General features: G+C 42.0%; 1 protein-coding gene across 4 annotated transcripts in view; it reads right to left on the bottom strand.

Moving 5' to 3' along the window:
• Window positions 1-14,083, bottom strand: part of GNPTAB (N-acetylglucosamine-1-phosphate transferase subunits alpha and beta) — a 43,552-nt gene extending 29,469 nt beyond the window's left edge. For all 4 annotated transcript variants that reach the window (XR_014492849.1, XM_083365733.1, XM_083365734.1 and 1 more), the window contains exons 1-7: window positions 13,837-14,083; window positions 11,222-11,307; window positions 5,055-5,174; window positions 4,144-4,185; window positions 2,915-3,120; window positions 2,600-2,664; window positions 1,441-1,575 (exon numbers count right to left, since the gene is read on the bottom strand). Coding sequence is in view for 3 of the 4 variants with exons in the window: in XM_083365733.1 (XP_083221859.1) it covers window positions 1,441-1,575; window positions 2,600-2,664; window positions 2,915-3,120; window positions 4,144-4,185; window positions 5,055-5,174; window positions 11,222-11,307; window positions 13,837-13,953 (771 nt within the window). In the remaining variant the exon portion in view is untranslated. The remainder of the gene's footprint in view (window positions 1-1,440; window positions 1,576-2,599; window positions 2,665-2,914; window positions 3,121-4,143; window positions 4,186-5,054; window positions 5,175-11,221; window positions 11,308-13,836) is intronic.
• Between the last annotated feature and the right edge of the window lie 6,259 nt (window positions 14,084-20,342).

Raw genomic sequence — 20,342 nt, 5'->3', positions numbered from 1 at the left:
CATGGAGCTCGCTGGGATCTGCGCCGGGTCAGGGGCCGCAAGGGTACAACCCGGTCAAGTGCCTCAGTGGCTGCCCTTCCCCAGGCTTCCACTAAGGCATCAGCCGAGCTGTGAGCAGTGGAGGCAGGTGGGGACCCCAGCGCCGCTTGGAATCTATCAGGATCCATTAAGCGTCTGGGGCGGTACCATCTAATTGGCTCCGTACCCCCACGGCGGGGGGTGGCAAAGCGGAAGACCAGCCGCAGGAGATGATGATCGGTCCATGACAGGGGCATAATAAATGGAGAGCCCCCACCTAGATCATCCAACCACCGTCTAGATAAAAAAATCAGGTCAAGGGTGTGGCCTCCCTCATGAGTTGGCTCTGAAATTACTTGCGTCAGGTCCATGGCCGCCATGGAAGCCATGAACTCCCGAGCTAGCTCAGATGAACCTCCCAGGGATGGTAGATTGAAGTCTCCCAAAACTATAAGTTTGGGAAACTCAACCACCAAACCCGAGAGGATATCGAGCAGCTCGGGCAGGGCTGCCGCTGTGAGACTAGGCGAAATGTACACCAGCAGCAAGCCCAACTGCGCCCCAGGACCAAATCTCATGAAGAGAGACTCACACCCGACTATCTGAGAAACGGTGGCCTCCCGCGGACATAAGGTCTCCCTAATGGTAACCGCCACTCCCCCACCCCTACCTTGAGCTCGTGATCTGTATTAATTTAAGGTTGGCAAAATGGAATATTACTGGAAGAAGAGGAAATCAAGTAAAGCTATTATATGGACTACAGAATTATAGAAATTAATTGTTATTGTTTTTAAACACTAACCCAGACAACATGCTGTTTACCAACTATTAAGGTGTATGTTAAAAATCAATAAAATATTTTTTTAAAATCCCCACAAAACATGGAATTCTTGGAAACTTCTCTACAGATATATTCAACCAGCCTCTAAAGCGGTTGCCATCAACTGTCCTGGGTTCAATTTTGGATACAAAGGGAGGTCAGTTCAGCCTTTTGTTTGAGTGCCTGAGAGGGTATTGTGATGGTGCTGTTGATGTGTTAAGAGGTTTAAACTTGTATTTTTATTGTGTATGTATACATTAGTTGGCTAGGACTGTTTTATATAATATACACAGCCATGTAAAATGTTGAAAATAAATGAATAAATAAGTCAATACCTGGTTGATGTTCTCCTGTAATTTCTTAATTATAATATCACTTTTTTCCAATGAATTAGTACATTGTAGTAAGGTAGCTTTATGGATCTTCACATTTTCAAATTTCAGTTTTGACTGCATGAGTATTCTTACTTTAAAATTGGACAGGATTGAGAAGAATGGAAAACTAAAGATAGTATTTAGTAAAGGGGCATATTCTATTATTTATAATTGTTAAGTTTTATTGAATGGCAGTTGATTTCATTCCTCAGGCTCACACCATCCTACCTGCTTTATTTTGGACACAAGGATGTCTGGCAGCTTTGCTCTTAGCTGGTTTGTCTCTTTGAAAGTAAGTGGAAATCCTTTCAGGAACACCAAATCTTGCATTATCACTAAACCTGGAACTTCTTTATCCGTAGTCTGAAAGAAGAAGAAAAACCATCATGTTTTATTTTTTCTAATCCCAAAACACCTGAGAAAGAATGTGCAAAGCATCTTGGAATTCTGTCTGTCTCTCTGTCCATCAGCAAAATAACTCTTCAAAGAATGCAACCAAATTTGAGGTCTGGGCCACCAACTAGAAAAAGAAAGGCTGGATTCAAAAATGGACCAGATGTAACTCAATGCTGCAGATAGGCACCCCAGACCGCTGCACTCTGCGCTCTAAACCCCTCCCCGGCCCACCGGTCGTCTCCGTCACCCCCTGACCCACCCGGGCACCCATTCTTGTCCTGCAGCTCAGGTGCATCGCCCAGCCCATCGCACAGCTCCTTCCCGGCCTGTAAGCAGCTTCTGGGAGCCGGCTGGCTGGCTCGCGGCCTCCCCAGCTGACAGGCGGCCCGCCGCTGCGCCGTTCTCTCAATTGTCCCATTTCCCGGCCCGTCGGAGTGGTGTGGGCGTGGCCAGCCGTTTCTGGAGCCCGGCAGCATGGCGAGGAGACGAGGATGCCGGCGAACGTCCCTGCGGCCCGGTACGTTGCCTCGGGCGGTCACGGGGATGCTGGGAGGGGCCGTATGCCGAGCCAGTCCTCCGGGAGTCGACGAGCGCCGGCAGGAGGCTTCGGGCGGCTGGGGAGGGCCGTACGCTGTCCTGGCCCTCTGGAAGGCGATGGGCGCTGGCGAGAGGCTTCGGGGCCTGACGGGGCGCTCGGCAGGAGCCTGACGGTCGGGTGAGTCTCCCCGCGGCCCGTCTGAATGTCGGGCATGCCCGGCCCGACACCAGAGATGAACTCTACCGTATTTGTGTGTGGGGGAGGGGGGATGTTCAAGTATGTTAAATATTATATAGAGATTATTTAAACTTTTTACTTACAATTATCAAGAAACATTACAACAAACATTTAAAACCAGTGGCTTGGATTTTTTTTAAACAAAATATTAGGCTGCAGGTCACAATTTATTACAAGCATATATATTAACTTTCCAGCAAATGTTTGGGAACATACCAAATATCCCCTCCATGCTGTTTGCTTGATACTCTCCTTCAGCATTAGAGAATGGGCATCTTCGGCTAAAAGAATAGATAAATAGATAGAATATCTATTTATATGTATATTTGCATATAGAATTAGATCAAAAAGATTATTTTTTCAGATACATTGTTCTCTGCTACTACATTTATCCAATGATTTTCTTAAATCATGGCAACAAGGGGAGAAGGAGTGAAATTCTTTGTAGAAGTTTCTGAAGAAAAGCAACAGCCCAGTGGTAAATTGAAACCACACGTATTCCAGCAACAGCAGATGAAAGCAGATCCATACCTTCTTTAGCAGTGTCAAAAACAACAACCGTCACATTGGTGGAAGGATTTTTTGGCTTTGCAACAGAGAATATATTCTTGGCAGATCGCAGCAGAGGATAGACAGATGGCAGGTCCTTAAGAGTAATGTTGTTTGGCAAAGCGGGATCCAAGACAAGCATTGGCACTTTGATGCAATGTGTCAATAAACACTCCAATTGTTTTTCACTAGGATCAAAACAAGATCAAAGCCAGACTTACATTTAGGATTAATATTGCGTAGCTTGTTATTTATGTATGACAGATGTTTGATCAAACCCAATCTGAAAAGCTAGTACAATATTGTTTTTTCCATAGTTTTCTTTAGCAGCTCATTAATATTCAGGCCCACATCACCTTTAAGGCTGAGAATGTTAGCAGAAGGCCTCACATTCCACCTTTAATTTCAAAACAAAACAAAATAAAAACTTCCAAGTGTCTGTAAAACATTCCTAGCGTGCAAAACTAGGCCCACGAAGCCCTACAACAGTAACCAATGGTTTTCCTGCAGTCTACCCACCCTATTTCAACATTGTTTGACCTCATTCTTTTTTTCCTTCTATTAAGATGGACCGTTTATTGATCTTCCACATTAATTTTTATTCCACCACATTATCAAGCAGGTCATTTTGTAAGAGCATTTTTGACAGCTACTAGCTTGATTCATTTGAATCTGGTCCTCCAAATAATTTAATTCTGTATTATATTTACAGCTAAATATCTCTCTCAGATAGATATAGCTATGACCCACTAATGGGCCTCAGCCTGTTTGGAAATAGGCAACATGAGTGGCGGGCAAGCACGCACAGCTCCACTTGAGTGGCAGGCGGTCATGCACATGCCTGCCACTAACACAGAACAATCCCCTCTACCCCCCCTCCCATCAGGTTGCCAAGTGAGAAAGGTTGGAAACCACTGCTGCAAGGTGCCTTATACAGTATATAGTCACAAGGAGAATGATATATGCTTTACAAGACTTGGGTTATAATAATCAGAGTCTAACACAGATTGTCCATGTGGTTAAGACGGAAAATATTTATTATTGGACATTAGAGAAAATTTACACATTTTCCTACAATATTCTCTTGTCTTAATTTTTATTAAGGTTAAATATTATTTATTTGGCTCACTTAAAATTTCTCATAGTTAAGCTCCAATTTGAAATACAGAAAACAGAAAACATAGCTGTAAAATACTTGGGTTTTTTTTTACCTTTTCTTTGTTGGCTCAGTGATATTCTTTCCAAGAAATTCCCTAAAGAACAAGTAAACATAACGCAATTACACACCTCAAATATACTACAGATACAATATGAATGTATTTTATATATATACATATACATATACATATACATATACATATACATATACATATACATATACATATACATATACATATATATATATATATATATATATATATATATATATATATATATATATATATATAATGTAAATTTTTAGATTGCTAACAAAGAATTAAAGGGGAGACTGATATGCATTTCAAACTTATTTGTTTTCATCAGTCAGCCATACCCTTCTGAGATTCGAACCTGGGCTGATTGCACATTAGGCAATTGTTTTAACCCCTAGGCCACAGGCTCTCGCTCTCTCTTTTTGTTAGCTGAGAAGCAAGGGAGATATGTGTTAAATGTTTGTTAACTATTTAGATTACCTTGCTAGGCCCCAAACATGGGACAAATCTTTATTTCCTGTTTCGGCCTAACCGAAGGCCATCCACAGGCAGTAGTCACAACACTGACTAGTTAACAAGCATTTCACACACACACACACACACACACACACACATATACACATATACATATACATATACATATACATACATACATACATACATACATACATACATACATACATACATATATATATATATATATATATATATATATATATATATATATATATAGTGCCGGAACTCCGTTCTGAGCGTTCTATGAGAAAAAAAGCCCTGTATATATATATCCTCTTTCTTGAAAATCAACAAAATATCCATAAGATGGCATTTTTCTGTTAATAGCTTTGCTCACTAATATCTTTTCAACAAAAGTGCCTCATTAAGAAATAACATTTGTTTCACACTTCCACAAAGAACAAAATCCATACCGTATTGTTTTCTGTTCTTCTTCCATCTGTTTCCTCACCTGTTGCAGTTCCCTCATCAATTCAACATCGGTACCATTCACCCAGGTATACACTACATCGATAGGCATAGGTAAGCAAAGCCTTAGAAATAATTGAAAAACACATTTTAAAAATCCTATTTAGTCTATCAGGATTTAATTGTGAAGCATTATATAGTGCTGCACATTAAGTTTTTCTTCAAATACTGGAATACACAAGTTACAAATGATAAGGGATTTAATACATTTGATACATTAACATTGTTGGTGAAACCTTCCAGTTCCTGTCACTGAACACCATAAGGTTTATTGTAATGAAACTTTCCATTACTCCATCAAGTTCATGAGCTGGCAGACATCAAACGTTTAGTAATCCATCCTGCTTTTAATAAACGATCTGTGTGATTTTCTTCTATTATCATTCCAGAAATACCTCTGTGAAAGAAAGCAATGCATCAACAGCCTTTTTATTTTAAAAAAAATAGTTAATATTTAAAAAGCTAAAGAGACAATTTGATCTCAATGTTTTCATTACTTTGCCAACAACCAGATACTCATTGCTTTAATCAACTGTATACTGACCCCAAAGAAGGCTGGAATGGGATAAGAAAGAATAAAGATGAAAGTTAATATCATCTCCCAACGCTCCTCAACAACTTTCATGCAATATAAAGTTTCACTGATTCATTTCCCCATTTTATCCTTTTGATGACCAGTTGTGAATATAAATTATCCACAGAGTTTCTGGATTGGAAATTAAGATCAGAGCCTTTTCCTAAATCCGATACAGTTCCTTGATCAGACAAAACAATAGTTTTTTTAAAAAAATATTCTTAATATATTGCCACCCTATATATATAATAATCCCATTTATATCCCGCCCTTCTCCGAAGACTCAGGGCGGCTTACAATCTAAAGCACAAACCAATGTGCTTAGGAATAGCCTTCATTCTATGTATATGCCTGCTTATTAGGGCTTTCGCGGCATTATTACAAAGTCAGCTTATTGCCCCCAACAATCTGGGTCCTCATTTTACCTACCTCAGAAGGATGGAAGGCTGAGTCAACCTTGAGCCTGGTGGGACGCGAACCTGCAATAATTGCAGGCAGCTGGTGTTACTTAAGGAGGCATTAGCCCACTGCTCCACCAAGGCTCTTAGATACTTGTAGTTGTACTTTTAATTAGAAAGGATGGGTATTGCCTAGCCATTATAACAACTATCAGCAAAGGTGAATAAGCTGAAATGTGGATTTGCCTAACTAGAGCAACTGGTGAAATCCTGAATTACAAACAATCACATTAAACTCAACATCTCTGCAGAACTTAATTCCATTTAAGGAAAATTAAGACACTTATTAATATGTTTGTCTAATCCTTGAAATAGCCAATCTACTCTAAAGATCCAAAATAATTAGCTACCTCTTATTTTTTATCTGGGTTGCGCAGAAACTGGTAGGTACCTATGACCAAATGCTAGGCATGATGCATTATAAATCCTTGTTATTATTATTATTCTGCTGGTAGTTTTAAATACAGGTAGTCCTCGACATACCACTCACAACTCATCCCAAAATTTCTGCTGAGACATTTGTTAAGTGAGTTTTGCCCTATTTTACAACTTTTCTTGCCACAGTCGTTAAGTGAATCACTGCACTTGATACGTTAGTACCAGTAACACAGTCGTTAAATGAATCTGGCTTTCCCATTGACTTTGCTTGTCAGAAAGACACAAAAGCTGATCACATGACCCTGGGACACAGCAGCAGTCATAAGTATGAACCAGTTGCCAAGCATCTGAATTTTGATCACATGATCATGGGGCTGCTACAAAGGTTGTGTGAAAAATGTTCATGTCACTTTTTCAGTGCCGTTATAACCTTGAACGGTCACTAAATGAATTGTTGTAAGTCGAGGACCACCTGAATGGGCACAGATCTATTCGCCTTTATTCAAGAGGACCAGGAGGCAACTACTGTGTATTTGCTCCTGAGAGTTCAAAACTGCTGTGAAAAAGAACATAGGTCGGGAGCAAAGATGCCCTCTTTATAGGGCAACACCACCACCCCACCAGTCTCAAATGTCTTGTCAATGGAGTGTAAACACAACAGAGGGAAAGCACAATCCAAAGGCTTAGCATGTTTAAAAAGACTGAAATTCTAGATCAGGGCTTTTCAACCTTTGTACCACTTTTAGGATATGGCAACATCCGAGTACCACCAGTCGCCTAGTAAGGTGTCAAAAACTTGACCAAAAAAAAAAAAAAGGAAAAAAGTGATGAAGTACAGGTAGTCCTCAACTTACAACAGTTCACTTGGTGACTGTTCGAAGTTACAATGGCACTGAAAAAAGTGCCCCCCCCAAGCCACAGCCGAGCAAGACCCCTGCCTGCCCGCCCGGCAGCACTCTTCCTCCTGTCTGAGGTTTTCATTGTTGTGAGCATTTCTGTTGAGGATTGGCAGTGGGGGTGGGGGGTGTTTGGTTTTTATTCCCCCCCCTCTGCTGGGTGGTTGCAGCAGGTTTTGGTCACATCACATGACCTTGGGACACTGTGACCGTCATAAATATGATTCAGTTGCCAAGCATCTGAATGTAAATCAGAAGACCCTGGAGATGCTGCAACATTCCAGCTGGAGCCTGATGCTGATCCTGGCGCTTCCGCTGAGCCCTGACAGCCCCGAAGAAGCGCTGATCCTGGCGCTTCCGCTGAGCCCTGACAGCCCTGCAGCTATCTCTCGCTCAGGCTTGTGCGGTGCTGCCACTGGTTCAACTCATTCCCATCCCCCGCCACCACTTTTCTAGGATGGTCGCGTACCACCTGCCAGGTGCCAATGTACCACAGGTGGTACCCGTACCACTGGTTGAAAAGCCCTGTTCTAGATGAGCCTTCCCCAGCTAATAAGTTCACTGGGATCCCTATAAGTCATTGGTATTGCTAGCAATTCTCATGGTGTCACATGAATGTATGATAGACAAGGCTTTCCATAAAATCAGTTTAAGTATAGTAAGCTATTGTGTCCTACAGTTTAAAGAAGCAAACAATAATAATCCACAGAAGCTTTTATATAGTTGCATAAATCATGCCCTGATACATAGAAGTTGCCCAATTCATAATTTTCAATAGTTTGAAAGCTGGACTGTTGAGCAAAAGGTATATTACAGCCATTATTATTATTATTATTTAGTGTATTAGAACATGTCAGAAGTTAACATATATACACAGTCCATGTAATTATAAGTAAAACTTCTATGGAAGTATGGCAATGGTCTCATAACTGGATATCCAATTCAGCTATCCAGGTGATCACCTCTTATATTGCATCATAATTTTTTTGTGTGTATGTGAAAGGGAGTAAGAATAATCACAATGGTTCCCATGGAATCAGCTAAAAATGCCCCCAAATTTCTCATTGCTACTAGACCTCAAATGCAAAGAAGAGACAAGCCTGCTTCTTTGCAAAAAAAATTTAAAAATGGGACCATCACTTTAAGATCATACCTAGGTCAATTATCTCAAACAGAATTCCAGCATTTGAAGTCATAACATTACTGTAATGAAATAAAGTATGTTTGATAAAGTGTAATTAAGGTTGCAAGAGATTTTGCAGACAACACTGAGCAAGTATCTCCATCCTTCTTATGATTATTCAAAATTATAAATGGCTGATGACTCATAGGAAAAAATCTATGTTTATTTAGAATGTGAATTAAAATCCGAAGCAACAGCATGCGACTCATCTACTGTATGTGAATCAGAACTGACACTACCATGAATTACAAACATTAAATAAATGCATTGAAACATTATTTTTCTGTTGTCCTTTCTTCCAAAATTTTACAAATAAAATCCATGTTGGATATTAAAAAGCATGAGTAGCAGCACAAATAACTGAATATTCATATATAGTTCTACATGGATTACACAGAAGGCACAAAGAATGTTTGTTAAACTGTGATATCTAGTTGAGGTATATACAGATTTTAAAGTAGTAATAGCACTGTTAATTTTAATTGCCACCACAGAAATTCAATTTTATGTGTCTATTAAGAACTCTCTTAATTTATTTACAGCTCTTGGAGATAACTGCTGTTCCTTGCTATCACAAACTGCAGCTAATTTGGGACAGTTCTTAGATATCTGACAGAGAATTTGTGAAGCCTGGTGTTCAGTTATTTGGAGAATTTAAAAAGTGACATAACTATCTAATTTAATACCTCCTTTTTTCTTTTTCATTTTTTACCAATGATATCATTTATAACTATCTCTACCTTTGACAGTGTAAGAATTACCTAATTAATCTGTCCTTGGCTATCTTGACAAAAAACCTGTATGTTTCTCCTAAGGATAAATATGGGTTCACATAAAGATTGGATTTGCTATTTTCAGAAAATATTTTTTTTCTGAACATTTTTTTTCTTTATTATTCTTGGTGTACCTCCTTTTCAAATCAGGCAGAACCTAATATAAAAATGTCTGTAATTTTCTCCATTTTCAATTTTACAATTCATAGAGACTTCATAGACTTTAACATCCAGATTTGGCCTTTTTCTACTCTCCCAAGGTTGCATGTTGCATGGTTAAGAGATATAGAGATCATAAGGCTTGCACGTTTTGTGACCTTTGGCCTAGCAAAAGGATTGTATATGGCAGGGGTAGGCAACCTTGGCTCTTTTACGACTCATGGACTTCAACTCCCAGAATTCCTGAGCCACCATGGCTTAGCTTGGAATCCTCTCTGTTTTCCCTCAGCATGGCTGGCTCAGGAATTCTGGGAGTTGAAGTCCATGAGTCATAAAAGAGCCAAGGTTGCCTACCCCCCGGTATATGGCATATGAATTAATTTGCATTTCAAAAGACAAAAATATTAAAAATAGAGGAAAAAGCTTGAAATCAAAACTAAGAAAAAGTGAAATAAAATCCAACAGAACAATAGCTACTCAGGCAGGTAGGAGCCTTTTAAAAACTTTGCTATCTAGGAAGGTTCAAAGGCCAATCTAGATGAATGGAATAAGACTAATCCAGAACTTGTTCCTGCCTAAGAGAAGGATCCAAATTGCCATTTTGCTGCCTTCTGATGTCGAGTATCTGCAAAACAGAATTGTATTTTGTTCTACATTTAGTAGCTATCAATACACCAGATCAGAGCTATCCTCAAGGTAGCATGTTTTTGAAAAAGCTATTGCCTATTTCCAAATCTCTGAAAATGCCAGGAACCTTTAATTCTTTGTAAAACACATTAAGCTACAAATAAATCAGCCACATTTCAGCCTAGTATATAAAAACCAAACTCCTAGGTTTAATTATTTAAACATTGAAAATTGGGTTAGCTGACCATGGCTAGTCAACCAAAGTAAGAATATAGTAACTAAGTGACATAGGAAAAATGTGGCCATCTTTGAACAACTGTTGGCTGGGTTTTGAGCCAAATCATGGGGACCAAGATTAAAGTTATCTAAGATTCCACACTGAAAGATTGTTTCTATAACAGATACTATGCACTATGTACATTCATATGTACATCAATTCTACACATTTACAAAGTATCATATTGCTTTAAAAAAATGAAAACATTTATCTCCACTTCCAAGAATCTGGACAAAATTACAGCAACATTGTTTCTTCAATATTATCATTTTTTAACAATTAAAACTATTTCAAGTAAAAATAAAAAACCAAACATTTGTATACAACATTTGTATTGGATATAACAACATCTGGTTTTTTCAAAACATCCCTTATATATTTCTTTTTGGTATTTCATTATATTTTTCTCTCTTCTTTTCTTCAATTCGTACAGTGAATATGGGGAAGGGGGAAAGAGAAAAACAATGCAGAAGAAAGCGTTGTTGCAATTTCTTCTTTTTTCTGTGTGTGCCTTTGAGTCCGTGTTGACTCTCAGTGACTGTCTGAACAAAACCCTGCATTTTTGTAGCAAGCTTTTCAGAAATGTTTTGCCTCTATACTTTCTTCCTAGGGCTGAGATAGAATGACTGGCCCAAGATAACCCACCCAAGGCAGAAGGAGAACCCATGGTCTCTAAGTTTCTCGCCTGGTGCCTTAACCGCTAAACCAATCTGCCTCTTATGCGAACAGTAGCATTTGCTTTTCTTACACAATGGGGAAGCAATGTCTTTTGAGATCTGAGGCTCACCTGTTCTGAAATGATTTCCCAGCCACATTATCCCTGTAAGAGTCAAACAGGACATGATACTGGTCCCGGCTCCACTCCAATGCAACCTATGGAAGAATGCTTGAGATTATATTCTAAAATAATTGAACTGAAATACATTTCAAAACTAATATAACTTGTAAAGGGAAATGCAGAGAACAAGGTTTAAGTCTGCCCTTTCTTACATTTTTAGGATATTTTATAAAGTGGAATAAACTACTTAAGTTGTTCCTAAAGAGTGGAAAGTTCTCCACAAATATAGTCAAATATATCAAACCTCGTTATTATTAAAGATCCTTTTAAACATGACATACCTGCTCTAATTTGAATCAAGGTATAATTCTTTCTTTTTCCAGCCATACATGTGTAAAAATGACTTGTAAGATTCCAATACAGAAAAATGTTATGTCTTTTTATTTTTAAATTCTACCAGTTTGCCACTTAACTTCATCCCACAAATAATTTCAGCATAGAATTGCCCCAGTCCACAATCCTACGAAGCCTTTCTTGACTACTAGGATTCAGAGAATTGTTGTCCACTTCAAATCACAATAACTAAAAAGCATATCATAACATAAACCTTGGCCTTTTGTACTTATTTATGACATAAGACATTTGTACATAAGTTATGTGGTTTGCCTTTGCAGTGTCAAGGTTGTCATTTGTCATGATTTATCATCCCTGCAGACACTTATTAATGGATTCTGAAACAGCCTGTGAATTCCATAACAAGGTCCCATATGAGTCCACAAAATAAAAGCTAATACAAAGCATTAGGGCAGAGGTCCCCAACCTTTTAGGCACCAGGGACTGGTTCCGTGGGAGAGAGTTTTTTTCCATGAACCGAAGGGTGTGTGGTTTTGTGTGCTGCCTGTATCTCGTGGATGGGCTTTGCTTGTTTGTGCGGCCCCGTTGCTTGCATGCCGTGGCCCGGTACCGGTCCACGGACCGGGGGTTGGGGACCCCTGCACTAGGGGAGTTCACTGACTCTGTGATGAGCAGATAAAAGCTGTTAGGCATCCAATACGGCAGTCTACATGACCTGGAGCTTATCTATAAATCGCAATGTCATTTGAAAATAACTAGCTGACTATCAGTTTCCATGTTCATGGGGAGGAGCATTTACCCACAGTTTACCTGCCTTTTGCAGAAATCCTTCAACTTTTCACCCATTTGCCTTCATGCATTTAAGGGAAAAAATTCACATGAGGCTGCTTTAAGAATTTCGCCAGCTGATCTTTTTTAGCCCACCTCCTCTATCAGAAAAATGGGATATGGCCTTCTTAATTATAACATCCCATAATTTCTGAGCAGCTAATTTCCATCTTGTTTTATATTTATCTGTCTTCTATGTTACTGAATGATGCTAATGACCATATTTTATCATTCATGGGTTCTCTCTTCTGCTGTTTGATTTCCTGTAGGTGTATCCTCTTCTCAGAAATTTTTCACCTGATCCCCTACCTCTTTTTAGGCTGCAAAAGTCCAGGCATCCCTTAAATAAAAGGATTAGGAGATTTTTGAGATTTTTTGGTGCCACCTATTAGCTGCCTGGAATTTTGCAGCTAAGGTGGGCAGCGTATAAAGTTAATTAAAATGAATGTTTATTATCTCTACCCTGGTTCCTTCACAAGAAGACTGCAAGAACAAGCAGCTTCCAGGCTGGGATCCCCAAAAATGCCCTGTCCAGAGCAAATTGAAATTTGACAAACGGCTGACAAACTCGGAAGCCACATACAAGTCTCGCATCCTCACTCCTCGTCATAGCCTTTTCTTCGCAGCTTCCTCACCTCTACGCCACTATTATGTTACGATGCCTACTACATATCACATCTGGGAGGCCAACAAGTGGATGATCTTTAGCTATGGCAACGGATAATTTTTTTTTTTTTAAAAAACCCTCATTCTCATTTTTTGTCACCTAATGGCCGCCCGGATTTTTGCAGCCCGGATCAGAACTGCTGAAGACTTAGGAGCCGGAGCCGGGAAAACCAGAGTTGCCTAAGGCGGCTGCCTCCACGGCCTTTCATGTATTGACACACCACGGGTGACTGGCTGGCTGCTCCCACGGGAAAAGACACAGAACAAAGCAGCAGGAAATCACTGCAAGCAAGGGAAGGCAGTTATAAATTGTAGGGAAGTTATTTGTGTTTTATGTTATAGAGAAACCAGAAAAGAAAAGGACCCGAGCACGGGAGAGAAGGGGCAAGAGGTTCAGCGGCTGCAGGAAAATAAAGTTCGCAGCAGGAGCTTTGCGTTTCTCAGGGCGATCGCCAAAGAGAAATCCAACGGGTGAAGCGTGGTTGTTGTTTTTTTTGGCCTTGGCTGATACACCGTTGAAGGGGAAACGCTTCCGCCAAGGCGGCAGCCCTCAAGGGCCCAGAGGCCAGGCTGAAATGCACGGGGGAGCAAAAGCACTTCTCTGAAAGGGGAGGCCTGGAGAAGGAACATCGCTTGGAGACAGAAGGCCGGCGCAAAGAATGAGAAAACCCTCCAGGAAGAGAGAGAGAGAGAGAGAGAAGCCGGGGGAAGGCAGGGTGGCGGGCAACGGGAGCTCAGCGCTCGGAGGCTGCTGGCAACCGGGCATCGCGCCTTACCTCGCCGAACTGCAAGGCGGAGACGATCAGGAGGACGATGCCTCCAAGGCAAAGGCAGGGCCCATAGCGGTGGGACAGACAGGTGTAGGTCTGTCTCTGCAGGAGCTTCAGCAGCATGGCCCGCCGGGCACCATCACCCTGCAGCCAGCGCCACCCGTGCCGCCCTCCTCGCAATCGGCAGCCGGCCAATCCTAGCAGTCGCCGCCGCCGCCGCCTCCCAAGCCGCCGAATTCCAGTCCCCGGCACATCGCGGAGGCTCCGGCGCAAGGGCTGCTTCCGGCAGATGGCCCCGCCCCCTGTGGGCGGGAAAAGGCTTTCCTCGGCCTAGGGCGGGGCTCGGTCTTGCAAGTCGCTGCGATCCGGTCATGTGTTTGCCGGTCATGTCTTGGCCGCCTCGTGATAGGGAGGGAGCGAAAGAGCCGCCGCGACGAGGTTTCCCCGAGGGGCTGTTCAAGGCTGCAGGTAGTCCTCGAGTTACGGCCACAATTCAGCCCCAATTTTCTGTTGCTGAGACATTGGTGAAGTGAATTTTGCCCCGTTTTACGACCTTTCCAACCTCCGTTGTTAAGCGAATCGTTGCAGTTCTTAAGTTAGTAACCCGGTTGTTAAGTACATCTGGTTTCCCCTTTGACTTTCCGTATCAGAAAGTTGCAAAAGGGGATCAAGTGATTCCGGGACACAGCGACCGGCATAAATATGAGTCAGCTGCCAACCATCTGATTTTTTTTTTTGATCCCGTGACCATGGGGATGCTGCAATAGTCATAAGTGTGAAAAAGGGTCATAAGTCTCTTTTTTGGTGCAGTTGTAACTAAGTTAACTGTTGTAAGTCGAGGACTACCTGTATTTTGTTCAATATCTTGCTTGGTGAAGGAACCTGTGGGAAGAATCCAGAGAAAGAAATAATTTGGGGGAATATTAAAAAGGCAGAATATATTTCCCAAAAGGAATAATGGAGAAGATCTTTAAAAAGACAGAAACAGCCCCTGGAAATCAGCCCCAGCCCCTAGGCCAGAGGTAGGCAACCTTGGCTCTTTTATGATTCGTGGACTTCAACTCCCAGAATTCCTGAGCCAGAATTCCTGGCCCAAGATAACCCACCCAAGGCAGAAGGAGAACCCATGGTCTCTTAAGTTTCTTGCCTGGTGCCTTAACCACTAAACCATGGGTAGGCAACCTTGGCTCTTTTATGACTCGTGGTCTTCAATTCCCAGAATTCCTGAGCCAGCTGACTCAGGAATTCTGGGAGTTAAAGTCCACGAGTCATAAAAGAGCCAAGGTTGCCTACCCCTGCCCTAGGCAGAGGCCAGCTTTTAAAAATGCAAATCTGAATAATCCATTCAGGAAGGTTGAGGCCAGGAAGCTAGAAGCTATGAGATTAGGAAGACAAAAACCTCTAAAATCTACATACCCCACCCAAACTGTAAGCGACATCAGTTTTGGGGACCTAATAGGATTAACCCACCAATACCAAAAGGGCACACTCAGACTCAGGTCAAAGTGCATGACACAGGAAATACAAAGCCTCAAATAGGAACAGGAAACAACCTCAAAAGCCCAAGAAGATATAAAAACCCACCAGTCCCAGCCCCATGTGGTCAGCTGCCCCAGAGCCACGTGCTGTTGTGGTTCTGCTCTTCAGTAAACAAGAACCTTCTTTCTAAAGCAGTCTCCATTTTGTTTATTCCCAGCTTGGACTGGACCCTGATGAAGATTTTTCTTTCAACAAACCCAATATTAAATTCTATCTGATTTCCTTTTAACAACTTATGAGAAGAACGGGACTCTAGCTCTGGCTACATTATTTCAGCTTTTTTTCCTGCAGTTATGTGTGCAAATATGCTTTTTGGTATGCAGAAGACAGAATGAAACCGGGGCACGGTTTCCAAAAAATTCAGAATGAAACAGACGGAAATATTTGTATTATTTGAAATGGGGTTTTTTTTCAGGGTGTATGTGCCTTCGAGTCAGTTTTTGACTCCTGGTGATTGCCTGGACTGGGCCTTGCAGTTTTCTTGACAAGCCTTTTCAGAAATGGCTATGCCAGAGGTAGGCAAACTTGGCTCTTTTATGATTCGTGGACTTCAACTCCTGGAATTGCTGAGCCAGCTGGCTCAGGAATTCCGGGAGTTGAAGTCCACGAGTCATAAAAGAGCCAAGGTTGCCTATCCCTGGGCTATACCATTGCCTCCTTTCTAGGGTTGAGAGAGAGTGACTTGCCCAAGATCACTCAATTGTTTTTGTGACAAAGGCAGGACTAGAACTCAGTCTCCCATGGCTAGCCTGATGCCTTAACCACTATAATAAACTGACTCGTTTGTTTTTTTTACTGCTGAGACTGTAATTCCATTTTTATTTGAAATATTTGTGCCTATGGGAGGAACAGCCTTGTGGCATTTTGAAGAGTAATTTATTATTGAATATGCTCAAATGAATTGCAATCAGTTGCATTAGATAACAGACCTTCTTCTCTTTAAGATGCTGTTTGTTGTGTTTGTTGCCCAACTGTATAGAGTAGGGGTGTCAAACTTGCAATGTCATGTGACATGTCGCGACGTATTGTGATTTTTTTTGCCATTGTCGGCAGTGGGGTAGGCGTGGTTTTGCTATGATGCATCCGGCTCATGAGCTGGCAGTTTGACACCCCTGATATAGAGGATGTATTGTGTGCAAAGTTTAGAGTGAGAAAATGTGATTGTGGAGTGAAACACCTATTTGGTTTTCCAACTTACTGATAAAATCTTTCACCTCAACCACTTCACAGGGCTGTTGTGAAGATAACAAGATGATAAGCAGCATATGTATCATTTTCAATTATTGAAGAATGCTAGGTTAGTCTTGCATTAAAATGTTGAAATGAATGATGCCAAATGTAACATAAAACATTAACATTAAAGAAAGGAGCAGAGTCACAGTGTAGCTTATTAACTGAAAAAAGTAGACAATGTTAACAAACCGAACTAGATAACCATCTCTTAAATCTACTCAGCTGTATGAATCTAACTTATGTGGTTAATTTATGATTCCCTATATCCTACAATCCCTCCAGGAATTGCAATTTTGAACAGAACATGGCAACATTTTCTCTACTAGAGCAAGGGTGTCAAACTCGCAACATCACGTGACATGTCGCCACCTATCGTGACTTTTTTGCCATTGCTGGCAATGGGGTGGGCGCGGTTTTGGTATGATGGATGCATCCAGCCCGCGGGCTGGCAGTTTGACACCCCTCTACTAGAATGTTTTGAGTTATTTATCAAATTTCTACACTACCCATCTCACCTGCATGACTCTGCATGAGTTAGTAGGCCATTTGAAATGAAATGGAATTTGATTGGAAGCACAGACTTGCCTATAATAGATATTCTGAAGCCTGCTCATTACTGTCAGAAGTCGAGTTCTACATTAAAGGAGCCATGTCATTAGCAATCTCACCATCCCTGCTGTCCCCAATGGATTCGTTAAAGAAATATGTGGGGTAAGTAGAGCATGGGGTAACTCAGGGGTGGGAGAGACCGTGGGAGACCTAGTGCAGGGACAGAACCATCCACATTGGGCCTTCCAAGGGCTTTTCCCACCCTAACCTCCGAGATATCCCATGTTCTACTTCCTGTCCATTGGATTCCCCAAAGCCCTATTGGCCTTTTCCCTACCCTACGCCAGGGCTTTTCAACCTTTTCACCCATTGTACCACTTTTAGGATATGGCAACATCCGAGTACCACCAGTCGCCTAGCAAGATGTCAAAAACTTGATGACCCCTCCCCCAAAAGGAAAAGTGATGAAGTATAGGTAGTCCTCAACTTACAACAGTTCGCTTAGTGACTGTTTGAAGTTATAATGGCACTGAAAAAAGTGCCCCCCAAGCCACAGCCGAGCAAGACGCCTGCCTGCCCTGTGGCACTCTTCCTCCTGTCTGAGGTTTTCATTGTTGTGAGCATTTCTGTTGAGGATTGGCACTGGGGGTGGGGGTGGGTGTTTGGTTTGTATTTCCGTCTGAGGGATGGTTTTTGGTCACCTCACATGACCCTGGGACACTGTGACCATCATAAATATGAATCAGTTGCCAAGCATCTGAATGTAAATCACAAGACCCTGGAGACGCTTCAACATACCAGCTGATAGCCGCTTCTTCTGGGCTCAGCAGAAGCACCGGGATCAGCGCCAAGCTCCAGCTGGAACCTGGCGCTGGTCCTGGCACTTCCACTGAGCCCTGACAGCCCTGCAGCTCCAGTCTTGTGCGGTGCTGCCACCGGTTCAGCTCATTCCCCTCCCCCGCTACCACTTTTCTAGGATGGTCGCGTACCACCTGCCAGGTGCCAATGTACCAAGGTACCCGTACCACTGGTTGAAAAGCCCTGCCTTACACCATCGCAATCATACACTTACCTTTCAAAGGTATCCAGAACTCAGGAAGTTGGAATACGTTAGGCCGCTTTGCTGCTGGGCCACGTGGCCCAATCTAGAAGAAATCCTGCCCTCCCCCAGGGCCAGCAACTCTAGTGTAACGCTAGAGTTCGTGGCGCTAGGAAAAATGAAAATAAATCCTGCCGGTTTTACTTTTCTCACAATCCTTTACGCTGCTTTATGCTAGCACTGCTGGCCCTGGGGGAGGAAAGCGTAGGGAGGAAAGCCAAACCAGCGAGATTTCTTCTCTTCAATTGGGCCCTTCCCTATTCCGACTTCCTGAGCAATGAATATCTTTTAAAGGTGAGCTAGCAAATGGTGACTGGGGGTGGAGAGGAATGTTGAAACACGGTTGGGTGACAAAATGGGCCCAGTGTTGTGGGGACCCAGCAGGACAGGATGTAAGAGTGGTCAGTTGTAAGAGTGAATGACTGTGGGGACACTGCAGGCATTGTAACTTTGAAACAGCTTGAGGGGGGGGTGTAACTTCAGACGTTTGTTAAATGGCCAGTTGTACAGTACCTTGAGGATTGTGATTGCTACCATACATGATGGCAAAAAGGAAAATATCCACTAGTCAGCTGGTGTGAACTAGTTTGCCCCCTGCAATGCACCAAGGATAGGCACACAAGTATGCTGTATGACAGGATGCTCTCAATCGTCCCCCTGTAGAAAGTGGTCAGAACAGGGGAAGGAAGATGAGCAGAAAGTGCAGTTGCTGCTGTGCCTGCTTCACCATTTTCTCACTGTTGAGTGACCAAGCCAGCCTACTCATTAGCTGCACACCAAGGAATTTGATGCCGGTAACCATCTCCACAGGTGAATCATTAATGCACAGAGAAGTGTGGCTGGGCCTGCCTTTTCTGAAATCGACAATAATCTCTCTGGTTTTTCTGGTATTTAAAAATAGGCTGTGGACTTAGGATGCAGCCCTGAGGAGAACCTGTGCTCAAGAAAATGGTATTAGAGGTATTTGTTCCAGCTCACACATATTGAGTCCTGTTGGTAAGAAAATCAAGAATCCAGTTGCACAAAGGGATGTTTAGCCTAAAAGGCCCAGTTTGTCTACTAGATGCTGGGGAATGATTGTGTTAAATGCTGAACTGAAGTCGACAAACAACAAACACACATGAGTATTTCTTTCCTCTAGGTGCTTCAAGCTCAGATGGAGAACAGAAGAGATAGCATCCTCCGTAGAACGATTTGGTCGGTAGGCAAACTGAAGCGGGTCAAATGCTGGCGGGGGGGGGGGGACTAGATACAATAAAGTCCTTTTATCAGCTGCTCAAAGCATTTCATAATGGTGAATGTCAGTCGGTCTCTAAAAGGTTCACCATCTCTGTTGTAGGACAACAGGGAAGTCCAAAAAGGGCACATTGGGGCATAGCCCTAAAGTTTTGGACCTTAATCTGACAGTTTCCCCAATTTCAGGAAGTAAAAATCACAGGCTCACCTTTTATTATGAAAGTGAGCTCAGATGGAATGATCAGAGGTGTATCCGAGCATGCATTTACCTCTTTCCCTTCGGTACTGAACTGTCTCTGTCATAGTCACTTTTCTCCTAGTACTTGTCATATTAATAAGTTTTTTTTAAAAAATCCTATTTTATTTTCAGCTACTTCTCCCTATCTTGGAAAGTAATCGCACTAGATAATCAGCTTTCCAACCTGATAAAAGAGAGGCAAGCAGAATTCCCTAGATTCATATTATCTGGAGGAAAGTTAACTGCGCAATGGTATAGGCACATTGAAAATGGCATCACAGTAGCAGCATCAGCCCCATTATTCCTCACTGTACCATATAGAAAACAATGATAAATTAATTTCCGTTTGCCAGTCTCACTAATTTATCAATCTGAACACTTCCCTTCTAAAGTGATTGACCTTTTTGCTGGCAGCAGGTTTCAGCTATCTGCTTCTGCTACATGTAGTTAGGCATACTATCATTATGTGATCTATGCAGTCTTCTCTGAGCTAGTTTTTGCCTTGGCATCTCTTTCCCAATTTCCTTATAACGGAATGATGGTGAAACACAGAAAATGTCATTTTTTGACAGACATGTGTTTGTGACTGGGAACTTCCCTTTACATTATTTTAAATCA

This window comes from Vipera ursinii (assembly GCF_947247035.1).
Source record: "Vipera ursinii genome assembly, chromosome: 6".
Taxonomy (NCBI): Eukaryota; Metazoa; Chordata; class Lepidosauria; order Squamata; family Viperidae; genus Vipera; species Vipera ursinii.
Note: the sequence above shows the minus strand (reverse complement) of the source record. Positions and strands in the feature narration are given on the sequence as shown.